The sequence below is a fragment of the Plectrocnemia conspersa genome, unplaced genomic scaffold, assembly GCF_051122295.1.
Source record: "Plectrocnemia conspersa isolate PC_06_02 unplaced genomic scaffold, ASM5112229v1 ptg000010l, whole genome shotgun sequence".
NCBI classification, from domain to species: Eukaryota; Metazoa; Arthropoda; class Insecta; order Trichoptera; family Polycentropodidae; genus Plectrocnemia; species Plectrocnemia conspersa.
This window is the reverse complement of record NW_028277174.1, coordinates 16,519,805-16,532,570: the sequence shown is the minus strand read 5'-3', so window position 1 is coordinate 16,532,570 and position 12,766 is coordinate 16,519,805. Positions and strand designations below refer to the sequence as shown.

General features: G+C 29.2%; 2 protein-coding genes across 2 annotated transcripts; both read right to left on the bottom strand.

Moving 5' to 3' along the window:
* Positions 1-3,907: 3,907 nt before the first annotated feature.
* Positions 3,908-6,020, bottom strand: LOC148230749 (opsin-1-like). The gene is made up of 9 exons (XM_088195674.1): positions 5,911-6,020; positions 5,672-5,826; positions 5,482-5,602; positions 5,289-5,406; positions 5,009-5,222; positions 4,785-4,932; positions 4,603-4,713; positions 4,371-4,537; positions 3,908-4,303 (listed from the first exon to the last, which is right to left on the bottom strand). The coding sequence occupies exons 2-9, from the start codon at positions 5,806-5,808 to the stop codon at positions 4,177-4,179; spliced, it is 1,143 nt and encodes a 380-aa protein (XP_088051800.1). The 5' UTR covers positions 5,809-5,826; positions 5,911-6,020; the 3' UTR covers positions 3,908-4,176.
* Positions 6,021-11,037: 5,017 nt separating this feature from the next.
* On the bottom strand, positions 11,038-12,766 carry LOC148230748 (opsin-1-like). The gene is made up of 8 exons (XM_088195673.1): positions 12,630-12,766; positions 12,440-12,560; positions 12,247-12,364; positions 11,966-12,179; positions 11,749-11,896; positions 11,567-11,677; positions 11,336-11,502; positions 11,038-11,264 (listed from the first exon to the last, which is right to left on the bottom strand). The coding sequence occupies exons 1-8, from the start codon at positions 12,764-12,766 to the stop codon at positions 11,138-11,140; spliced, it is 1,143 nt and encodes a 380-aa protein (XP_088051799.1). The 3' UTR covers positions 11,038-11,137.

Sequence of the window (12,766 nt, the reverse complement as noted above, 5' to 3'; positions counted from 1 at the left end):
TTCTTCGTGAAAAACAAATTAAAAATATTTTTATTATACTATAAACTAAAAACGAGTTGTAAATAATAATAGTTATTGAGGAAAAATTTACTCAAAAATTTAAAAGCAATATTATTATAATTTATCAACAATACAACAAATTTAAAAAAACGGGTAAAACTCAGTTCAATTAAAAAATAGTCTTTAATCCAATTAATAGATCAAATTTAACTACTATGAAATATAAGATTGAGATGTCTCGTGGCATATTTGAAATAAACTGGTACAATAAATACACAAGTGGTTAACATTTGTAAACATAGAAAGTAAAAAATGGCCACGTCCTACACACACTACAAAGACTTGTTTTGTCCGAGCACATTGTTGCTTACAGTAACTCAATTCAAGCGACACTTATGTATAAAAACTGGATGTATCAAATTAATCACTCGAATGCGCAACACATTTTAAAAGACATATTTTATAAATTATATTCTCAACAACTATAGGGTACGTGCATCCAATGACGTTTTTATATATTTTTCATTGGATTTTCCTTATACAGAATTATTTTTTTTGTTTATAAATATGTTCTTAGAAGTCGATTTCGCAACTTTGTGTAAAAACGTTGGTAATATTAATATGTTTATGTTAAATGCATGAGTATGTAGAATATGATCTTGAGCTTAATTTAATTCTTGGACTTTTAGGACCATTACAAATTTAGAGGGGATAAATATATTTTTACTTAAAAACTGGTTTAATCATGGCAAATGTTTTTTTTATACATATATATATATATATATATATATATATATATATATATATATATATATATATATATATATCCCGATCCTTTATCTTTGCCAATCAATATATAAAAATATTTTTGATAATTAAATCTGATATATAAAAATGTGTTTATGCTATAAATTTATAAAGTAAATTAACGCAAAACTTTGTTTTGGTACAGATATTTTTATATATGTTAGTATTTGGGCATATATGTTTTATTTTTATGATTATTATGACTTAACAGATTTCTCGAATACGTCATGATCTCCATTAATTATTGAACAAATAATAAAAAACATTATGATGCAAACCTAAAATAGATGAGTGCCATCCCACATAAATTTTACCTGCTCCTCATAGCTAACACATTCTTGTGTTTGGCAAGCTCATTAAGGAACGCGGTCAACGAGCATTAAAAAGTACTTCATTAAGTAGACACTACGCCAAGAATGCAATGAATTATATTTCAACGCTCCTAGCTAAAGAGCATTAGGATACAAATACGGATACGACCTGTACTCCTTCTTGTAGAGATATCTTATAATTTTATTTTGAATTCTATCCAACAATTCTTTGCTTCACTCGGATTCCAGGCAATGGAGCTATATTTGAGAACGCTACGAACTAGCGTACCGTACAGAACGTGAATCGGCAATAAATTATTGTGGTGACATATTACAATAAATTACATATAATTAAAAAACAGTATATATTACAAAATTAAAAAAATATTAATGAAAATAATTAAAATTAAAACATAAGCTGTAGTCATTATACAATATTATAAATCCAGATTAACTCGAATGTAACATGACATCTATATTTCAAGCATATAATTCAAACCCAAGACGAATCCACGCGCCCTTCGGCGTATAGAGTTACACAAAGGGCGGCAATCTACTAACGGATTTATATGAAGCAAAAAAGTAATAATTGTAATATGTGTGTATAGTATCTCATAATCATCAAAGCGTCGATTGTAACTTTCGAATGAAATTTTACTCCAATTGGTGCCTTGCAAACCATACGCTGGGTATTAATATCATATTAACCATTCAAAACTCGCGATCCGTTAAATGTTTACAGTTGTTGTTGTAAAATGATACTTTGTTTATGATAAAAGCGCGTAATTCGCATAGGGTTCAATGGAGGGTTTTATGTGATTGGTTTAATTTTTCTAGAAAGGGATACAAGGGGAGATTTGAGGCGGTACCTTGAACGTTATATAAAAAAGGCATTTGCCAATGGGGATCATTCCCGATTTTACTCTTCGCGATATATCAACAAATATTAACTATAAATAACTCTGCTGTGATTGTGTTCAAGTTAAAGAAATGACAAGCGTTAACGATGAGGTTAGTTATGTAGCAATTTGAAATTTGTACTCATAAAAATAGTAAGCTATAATATTTATTACATATATAATTTTAGGATAATCGAAACACATGCAGCAATTTTAGCATCGATCATATTTTAAATAGAGCAGGTCCGAAAACATGTAATACAATACCATACAATGAACAATCAAATACTGAAAATCAAAGCTCAGAATTTGATTATAGAGATTTAAATATAGTTTTGGATGAAGTTAGGTATCCATATGAATATCATTGGCTCAATTGTACGCGATATCATCCTCCAAAGCTACAAAGTAAGTGAAACAGTATCACGATTGAATTAAAATATACACTATTTTAGTATCAGGAGACGATTTTTACATTTGAGGAAAATAAAGAAAGTAATTCATAATTTGTTTGCTTACATATCTCTTATTATTCAGGACATCAAAAACGCGAAGGTGTTAAAAGACAACCCGGAAGACATCCTAGAATACCTTTTACAGCGGTTCAGATTGATATTCTAGAAGAAAGTTATAAAAAGTCTGCTTATCTGTGCCCTGAAGAAGTAAGCAAATTATCTAAGCAACTCCTCCTTTCTGATACACGGGTAAATATACATTAATTTTATTATTTATGAATTGTTTTCGAGAGGCAAATCTTGTTTACAAAAATTATTTAAAAGTGACGAATGTTTATTGAAAATATTGGCAATAATATTGCTTGTGCAAGAATGTTATTTTGATTAAACAAGTTCTTTGTTGTTGTTACAAAATATATTTATGATCAGGCGGTAAGGAAAATAACAGTTACGATAATCTAGATAGCATACGCATAGTTGCTTATTAGTATATATGTAAACAAACAATATAATCCATTCATATTGTATAAGTATCGGTTTAGCTCTTACACGTTATTTTGACCAATATTGTAAATATCCCTAACTACGTAGTACAACAATTTACTTATATGTTTTTACTTTTCATTTTGATTTTACCTGTTTTTTTTTAATTTTTATATGGATGGTCTAGTTTTAGATAAATTATAATAGGAAACTTAAAATTTTATATGCATTAACAATATACACAAAAATATTTTTAATTCGATTTTTATGACTTGTTTTGGTCTAAAATTATATGGCACAAATTGGATTAACTTACAGTTAAGTTGTTTTTGGTTCCAGATTATAATTGTTTTTTTTTTTAAAAAATCTGTGACATAACATTTTATAATTGTGTTTTGTGATGTTATTTTTTTTATTCTCGTAAATAATTTAAAATTATATATGTGTATACATAGTATAATTTTCTATCATATTTAAGTATAATATGCAATAAAAAATATGAGTATTTAATTTAAAGTTGAAATTAAAAATATATTTTAGTAAGATTATGATACAGTTAAAATTATCAACGCTTAATGTAAAAAATTCGTTGTGTAGTTAAATTATGTTTTTTTATCCAAATATATGCCATTTTTATTGTAAGAATATTTTTTTTGTATGCATATTTTATAATTTTTAAAGATTTTGTATTAAAAAATATTTGTAAATTTTCAGATTAAAATATGGTTTCAAAATAGAAGAGCAAGAGAAAAAAGGGAAAAAGATAACGTATATGCAAAAACGAGTGATTAATATTTATATTTTTTTGTACCTATAATAAAGTATACTTTATTTAATAAATACAAAATATAATTTAATAAACAATATTGAGGATTTTTTTCGCACATTGGCTATTTAAATTCTTTGTTTCTTAGTGGCATCCAAATGACGCATATTATAAATTAAAAATGTGTTGTCATGCAGGTAAAATATATTTACAAATCTTTACAAAACATCATAAAAATAACAGCCTTAAAAATTAATAATTTACAGTATAAACAAGAAGATCAGTTCATTGCAGGACTCGTTCTAATGGCCTATTAGAAGTAGCTCTAAAAGGGCATATGACATTTTGTACTAGCAAGATCACCAATCGAAATAAATAATTACAACATTCCCTTTTATTCTACTGTAAGTCGCCATAAAATAAATCAAATCGAATCAAATCAAATATTTCCAGATTTAGGCAGCAGGTTTTTCTTCAGAAACATTAGTAATAGCAGATGCTACTGATCCTGTGTCTTCTGGTGCAGATTGACACGATAATGATGGGAATTTCTTGTATAGAGCGGCTCTGTATCTGGGATGACTGAAAATAATAGGATGAAATATTATTATCAATTATAAATTAACATTAACAATTATAAACATCATACCTGATGCCATAAATTATAGGGTTGTACACAGCGTTGGCTTTGGCGAACAGTGATCCCCAAATTGTTGAGAGAGGAGTGATCGGAGCGCTCTCGAAGATACCAGTGAAGTTGATGATCAAATATGGTGTCCACGCGACAAACCACAGAGAAATGGTCATCAGTGCGATCTTGATAATTTGAGTCATAAAATCAGCAATAAATTATTGTAAAAAAAATTATATATAGATAATACCTTAGCAAGTTTAAATTCGACACTAGTGCCAGATTGTTCAGCTGATCGTAAAGAAGTAACGTTCATTTTCTTGGCTTGATCTCTCATTTGCTTCTCATGGGCAGTTACAGCCTAATTTAAATGAACGATTAGAAAATTTGACACAATAAATGTTTCCATATTAGGAAATCGTATGAACTAACCTGGATGATGAAGTAGTAAGAGTAAATGATCATGAAGAGAGGAGCGAAATACACCCACACGGCATAAACGAAGATGTAACTGCGGCTCAACATTGTCTTTGTCAAGTAATCAGTTCCACAGACACTCATGTTCCCTTCTGGTACATACCTAATATATATATATATATATTTTAATGTTTATTATTTTGTGTGTAGGTTTAAAAAATATTGGGGTTAAATTGTACCTGTTCCATCCGAAGAATGGAGCTAAAGTCCATCCGAGGGCCAAAGACCAAACTAATGCGATTCGAAGCATAGCGCCTTTGTGGGTTAAAGGCCTACCCGAAATACCCTTGACGATGACGTTGTATCTATCAAATGCGATCATGGTCATTGACCAGATTGAGACGCAGCCAAAGAGAGATCCAAAACATCCATAAAGTTCGCACATTAGCGGTCCTGTTAAATTCATTTTAATTTATAATTTTATTTAATCCATAAAGCAATAGTTGGCGTAAAAAATACCTAGCACCCAAGTTTCGTAGTAGCAGTTGATGATCATAGGTGGTGCCATTGTAAACATCATAAAAAAGTCGGAGAAAGCCAAGTTGACAACAAAAATATTTGAGGGAGTTTTTAGGGTCTGTAAATATTTATAGGTGATTTTAATATGCATTATTGGATTTGAATATTACGTGGTTAATGATTTCTCTTTCACCTTCGTCGAAGAGAAAATATATATAACCATGCCATTTCCAATCATTGAGATTAATCCGAGTAAGCCAATAACAAAGCCAAGTAGAGAGTGCCATAAGGGGTTCATTGGGGGGAATTGGTACCTGTTCATGGATATTAATAAGGTATTAGGATTATTTATAAATAGTTGAATGAATCGAAGATGCAGTTACCAATATGTGTCGACCATATGTAACATGTTAGATGGCACTTTATCGACGACGGTAATGTTGGAGGAGCCATAAGATGCAATCTGCGACCCCCATGAGTGCAATGCGCTGTATCCAGCTGGAATAAGATCGGACGACATCTCTGCCTGCTAACTGACCTGATTTACAAAATAAATAATGTTTTATTATATGAAACAATGAGTTAAACGTTTATTAACATATTAAATATTATTTTTTCTTACTTGAGAAAAAATAAAAATTGCTAGTCTGTTGACTGAAGAAAATCGAATAATCGAACTACTTCAGTTTCAGTACAGCCAGTTTGCCGCAAAAGAAGCGTCTGTCGCGACTCGATTTTACTAGCATTTCATTCAACTTATATACTCAAACTTTGAACTAATCCCTAGGCTAAAAATCAATAATCTTAATTTAATAATAAGAAATGCGTCGGTTTTCTTTGTAACGAATTAGGGGATGGATAACGAATATTTAGAATAAATTTTATTGTTTTTACTTACATAATTGATTTTTATTTTCCTATGCATTATTGATAGATTCATATTAAATTAATATATTATTAGTACATACGGAGACAGCAAATATTCAATTTTGATAAAAAAAAAATGATTCGAATTATCATTGCTTTTATTTTAATTATATGTTAATATAATATGTACATGTTAAAAAATATAGTAAAAACCATACACGTATAAAATAATCAGACAGTTGATAACTCTATGATACCTTATAAATAAAATATTTTTGCATGATAACTAATAAATTTAATTCTTAACTCGACATTAAATTTTAAAATTAGTCTTTTCACATTTTAATTAACTTAACTGAAGCTGGTCGTAGTAGAAAGTATGAAATGGAATTCCAGTACGTATATCAGCAGCACTTTAATTCTAGTATCTTAAATAAAATGTAAGCTCTTGCTTGTATAGAGTATTTATACTCGATGTAACGTCTACAATTGTGGTCGTTATAATGTCTCATGAATCATGAAACGAAACCAGCATCCTAAATCATTTGAAGAGCGGCAGTTGATGATGAAGCTGGATAATCGCATGGATTTGTACTACCCTTTTTAGGTAGAAAAGTGCTTATTTTGATTTTTTCAGCTTTAATCTTATTGATGTTAAAATATTTGTTCCTATTCTAGGTAGATTATTTTGTGGATCTATTTTAACAACGAGGTATACAACATTTCTAGTATAAATACGTAATATTTCATAATCACTCAGGAATATTAGCACTTCGATAAATATATACTTGATTTGCTTTTCATAATCGACTTATTTTATTTTTCGTGTTTTGAGGCCGAAGAAGTGTAACTTTTCAGACAAACAAATATCGAAAAAGCTGGCGACATTTTATTTTATTAACATATATAAATTACCACCTATATAGAGTAATGTAACTGCCACTATTGGCGGTGTAGATAAAACGAGAGTCGGAGAGTTTTCGCTGGCGTGTCGAGTTGTATTATCGTCGGCTGTGGTTTCATGGAGCAGCTAGGATCTGTCTCCTGGTTCATCACTGTTGCTGTGATTCTGTTGCGTCTCCCTGGCATCCTTCCCGTTGTGACCAAGTGTCAAATATTTTATAATACTGATTCGAGAGAGCTTTGGCAAAACGCAGATAAATGTTTGCGAGCCAATTGCATTGCTTCTGGGACACACCCCAGAAATATGCTTACGCCTAAATAAAAACTGTACAGATGACCACCAAGGTAATCAGTAACTAAAGTTAAAGAACAATAATACTATGCGGAGGGTAGAATGTATTGTTTACCACGTGTCCTTTCTAAACAATGAGTGGTTTTTTCGGATGTACTTAAGGGTGTCTATTGTCTTGGGATGGCTGTACTATTAGGTGGTGGGTGCAATGTTTCCAATAAATAACGCAAATATTTGGTCACGAGATTTCTCTTTCACTGTGTTGTGAATATACTGTGTGTGGTCCCATTTTCGAGATGGGCTGATCTTTTTTTCATTTGCTTAATTGGTCGTTAGGGTGACCTTTAAATTGTAACACGTTATGTAGGTGGTTTAAGATCCTGCGAAAGCGAAACGGTGCTTTATTTGATGGAATTTGTACTTGCTCGCTCGTAGACAGTATTTTGGGTATGGATATTAAAATGCACATTTGTTTCAGATCTAGCTGTTTTAAGCACAGATATGCATTATGACTATTATTTTGTCTGTTTATTTTCAAAATCGTAAGTTTCAGCTTATGTTTGATTTTGGACACGAATATTTCGACTAAAACTTTTTATTCGAGCCAAACTGAATGTTAGGCTAATTTATAAAAGTACATACGAAGTTACTTGTGAAACCTTTATTTAAAAAAAAAACGTTATATTAATAATAATATAATATATATTTTGGCTCTAACACGGCTATAGTTAATTTAATTTGCTGTTGTGGAAATTGATTAAAATCACAATAAAAAAATGAATAAAAACTCTATCTCAGATAATAAAAACGATTTAAATTTTTTATTTTATAAAATGTGAATACATCTCGTGAATGTTTTTTACTTATTTTTAAGTTTCATTTACGTACATTTTTTTGTTCTGAAAAATAATTCTTGTACCGATACTCAGGTGTTACATATTTGAATCCATAAATTTATTAATTAAACTATTTTGCAATTTGTCGGTCATAGTATTATTGATAAAAGTAGACAAGTGTTAACTGAGTAACTGACTTTTTAATGTAAATTACCGACATATAAGAGTTAGTATGAACCTCAGAACACCATTAAAAAGCTGCATTACAATTTATGTATGCATATATATTTAAGCGTTACAAGCAATATAAACATAATATTTCATGATATGATTTTTTGACAAATATTTCAATAAATAAAACAAACAGTAAGGAATTTCCAATTACCTAATGAGTATCAATAAACGATTTTATCTTGTAGAATTAAATAGATTTAAATTGCATTCACTATATAAAAAGTGGAGATTACGCCGTAATTTTGTTATGGTTTTAATTTGTTTTTATTAATTTCGGCAATATGTATTATATACAGTTTGTTAATAAATTAAATAAATAAAATATCAATAAAAAATTTCAATATTTTAATCATGTGAAAAAAACTCCGGGTACACAGGAATTCCTGGAAATTATTCTAAAGGTGCGACCCTGGTTACGGGTATTGAAAAAGTCCGGGTTTTCAGAAACCTTTCAGCACTGATAACGTTTCGATAGTATGAAATATAAGATATAATTTTTAAATTAAAAATTGTGATAATATTTAAATATCGGGAAACATTTAAAACAAAACCCTCCATGTAGTTTTTTATTTATATTTAAATACTTTTTATATGAAAATAATGACGAAAGCTAATATTGTTTTTTAAGCAATATTTTAAAATTTATTGGTTTGGTAAAAAAATACATTAAAACATTGAATCGCAGACACGTTTAATTGCTGTTTGCCGAAGTAATCATGATTTTTATCAACAGTTTAAATATTATAAATGCTCCATTGTAAATTGAAAGATCTTAAAATTAAATTATAAAATGTAAATATACATATTTAAACTTGGATTATCCGAAATAGTGATGAATAAATTACTAAGAAAAAGAAGTAACCATTCCAGATTTATACATTTATATTTTAAGGTAAATAGGAACTACTTTGAAAAAAATATGTTAAAGAAAGAATTGCAGATATTGAAAACGTTTATAAAATCATTTATTTTTTATTTGTTATTATACACATATATATTACTTATTTAAATATAAATATCTTGAATCCCAGGAATATATGGGATATTTTAAAGAGAGAGTCTCGATTCTCGGAATTCTAAAAAGAGTCGAGAATCAGAATCTCTAGATGTATGTACTATATTTTAAATGCATATATAATATTTATGTGTATAATATGTAAATAATAATATATTCATTATTTGGTATAACACAGTGTTGTATTATGAGTTGTTTAATAATATTATTTTATACTTAGAAATACTTTATTTTTACAATTCCACTCTGGTATATTTTTCAAATCTAAGTACTATGATTAGGACGCAGATATTTTTTGAGTATATTTGCTTAAGAAATAATTTCATTACTCCAAGGTTAAACATATTTCATCTAGTAATAATGTTTTTGTTATTTTAATTTATTTAATAAAATTAATATTTATATATGCATTTAATACCAATACTATGACGTACGTACTATATGTATATTCCGTTTCAATGACGTATTATACCAGTATACATATGGCGTACAGACATACTCGGAATATTTATCCTTATAATTTTTGTTCTTTTGATTAGATCAATTTTATAGCGACGGTGTTATATCTAAAAAGTAATTTATTGTCATTTGAGTTCATCGCCTTTAGTATATTTTTAAAAATATATTAGTGAGTATAATGTATTATTAAGAATTTTATTGTATAATGCATATATTTATAAAAAAATAGGATATTAAATTTTTATCTCTTATTGTAATGTATGTACATTTGATAATTATTTTATATTAAGTTTTATTTATTTTAATTAAATAATAATATGAAATTTATAAAAAATCACCTTCTACGTATATGACCTTAAATGGTAATCCATTTATAGTGTGCTTCATGCTTTAGTAATTTTATCTAAGTAACTAATCTTTAAAACTCAATATATGTATATATATAATAATACTACACACAAATTACATTCAATTGTGACGCACTGGGGTAACCTGATATTACTACGAATGTTACATTTTAAATAAAAGTATGATTTAAAGTTTTAAGTACTATATTTTTTTATTATTGGCAATTATTTATTTAATATATATTGCATAGTTAGTTGCTCGATATGTAATCTCTAAATTTTATTTAAAATATGTTTATTTGTGTATGTGTATATATTCCTACACTAAAACTATTTTTTTCAGTTTAATTGAAATAAAAATATATTTTTTTCTTTTAATAATTATTTTAAAGTAAACAGTTATTACTAAACTTTGAACGTCCTCGATTGACTTCACTTTACTCTCGCTGATGTATTATATGATAAACCGCAGTGTTTTTATTATTTTGCAGTAAAAATACGAATGGCGTGCTAGGATATTTTATTTACAAAACAAAATTATAACATCAGCCTTAATTAAATAATAAAATACAATAATATAATAATTATTTGTTATTATTTATAACAATATACAGTCATATTCATATACATATATGTCCTTATTTAAGATTCTTCATAAAATCGTTAAATTTAAATAAATAATAAAATGCATTGTGTCAATTTTTGTCAGCTTACTAAAATATGATACCAAAAACGACATTGATTTTTTTATACTGAATATTTTTATTATACTCATGCGAGAGATAATAATTTAAAAAAAAAATGTTTAGTTCGTGCACGAGTACGTACGAATACATTAAATTATGCTGAGATCATATAAAAAGTTTGCTGAAAAATATCTAAGTCGGTTTTCAGATTTAGGCAGCAGGTTTTTCTTCGGAAACATTGGTTATAGCAGATGCAACCGATGCTGTATCTTCTGGGGTGGGTTGACACGACAGCGATGGGAATCTCTTGTAAAGGGCGGCTCTGTACTTGGGATGGCTGAAATTAATAAAACGATATATTAATATCAATTTACGGTTGACATTAAGTAATAATTGTAAATATCATACCTGATGCCATAAATTATGGGGTTGTAGACAGCATTGGCTTTCGCGAACAGTGATCCCCAGACGGTAGAAAGAGGGCTAATTGGAGCGCTCTCGAAGATACCAGTGAAGTTGATGATTAAATATGGTGTCCACGCGACAAACCACAAGGAGATGGTCATTAAGGCGATCTAGATCATTAATAAAATCATTTAATCATATAACACCAATAAGTTATTTATGTATAAATAATACCTTAGCTAATTTAAATTCAACGCTAGTGCTAGATTGTTCAGCCGATCGCAAAGAAGCAACGTTCATCTTCTTTGCTTGATCTCTCATTGTCTTTTCATGGGCAGTTACAGCCTATTTAAAATAAACAGTTACACAATTTGATCTAATATATATTTTGATATTTCGCTGTACTATGATCTAACCTGGATGATAAAAAAGTAAGAGTAGATGATCGTAAATAGGGGGGTAAAGTATACCCACGTGGCATATACCATGATGTAACTGCGACTTAATGTTGTCTTTGTCAAGTAATCAGTTCCACAGACGCTCATGTTGCCTTCTGGTACATATCTTAAAAATATTTATATAATTTTGATTACTTTATGTTTAGGTTTATTAAATATTGGGGTTAAATTATACCTGTTCCATCCGAAGAAAGGAGCTAAAGTCCACGACAAAGCTAATGCCCAGACCAAACCGATTCTAAGCATGGCACCGTTGTGCGATAAAGGTTTGCCCGAAATACCCTTGACAATGACGTTATATCTATCGAATGCGATCATGGTCATTGACCAGATGGAGACGCAGCCGAAAAGAGATCCCATGGCTCCGTATAATTCACACATTAACGGTCCTGTTGAATTAATTTTAACATATAATATTATTATTATTCTTAAAGCATAATTTATTGAAAAATATACCTAGCACCCAAGTTTCATAGTAGCAGTTGATAACCATGGGTGGTGCCATCGTGAACATCATAAAAAAGTCGGAGAAAGCCAAGTTGACGACGAAAATATTTGAAGGAGTTTTAAGGGTCTGTCAATATGAATATGCGATTTTAATATGCATCGTTAGATTTGTACACAACATTATTATTGTTTTCTGTTGTACCTTTGTCGAAGAGAAAATATATATAACCATGCCATTTCCAATCATTGAGATTATTCCGAGTACGCCGATAGCGAAGCCAATCATAGAGTGCCATAAGGGGTTCATTGGGGGGAATTGGTACCTGGTAAGTGGAAGCAAATAATATATAACTATGCTTAAAGATGGGAAAACTGTTTAAAGTAATGAGTACCAGTAATTGTCGACCATATGAAGCATGTTAGGTGGCACTTTGTCGACAACGGTCAGATTGGAGGAACCATAGGCGGCTGCTTGCATCCCCCAGGACTGCAGCGCGCTGTATCCAGCTGGTATGAGATCGGCAGACAT

What these genes read in the sequence shown, in the direction of transcription:
- LOC148230749 (XM_088195674.1), bottom strand. Translation starts at nt 5,808, where the DNA reads ATGTCGTCCGATCTTATTCCAGCTGGATACAGCGCATTGCACTCATGG. An exon ending in TCGAATTTAAACTTGCTAAG is followed by an intron (nt 4,538 to 4,602) that starts GTATTATCTATA and finishes CAAATTATCAAG; the next exon opens with ATCGCACTGATGACCATTTC. An exon ending in CCTATAATTTATGGCATCAG is followed by an intron (nt 4,304 to 4,370) that starts GTATGATGTTTA and finishes TATTATTTTCAG; the next exon opens with TCATCCCAGATACAGAGCCG.
- LOC148230748 (XM_088195673.1), bottom strand. Translation starts at nt 12,766, where the DNA reads ATGTCTGCCGATCTCATACCAGCTGGATACAGCGCGCTGCAGTCCTGG. An exon ending in ATATTTTCTCTTCGACAAAG is followed by an intron (nt 12,365 to 12,439) that starts GTACAACAGAAA and finishes TCATATTGACAG; the next exon opens with ACCCTTAAAACTCCTTCAAA. An exon ending in CCTTTCTTCGGATGGAACAG is followed by an intron (nt 11,897 to 11,965) that starts GTATAATTTAAC and finishes AATATTTTTAAG; the next exon opens with ATATGTACCAGAAGGCAACA.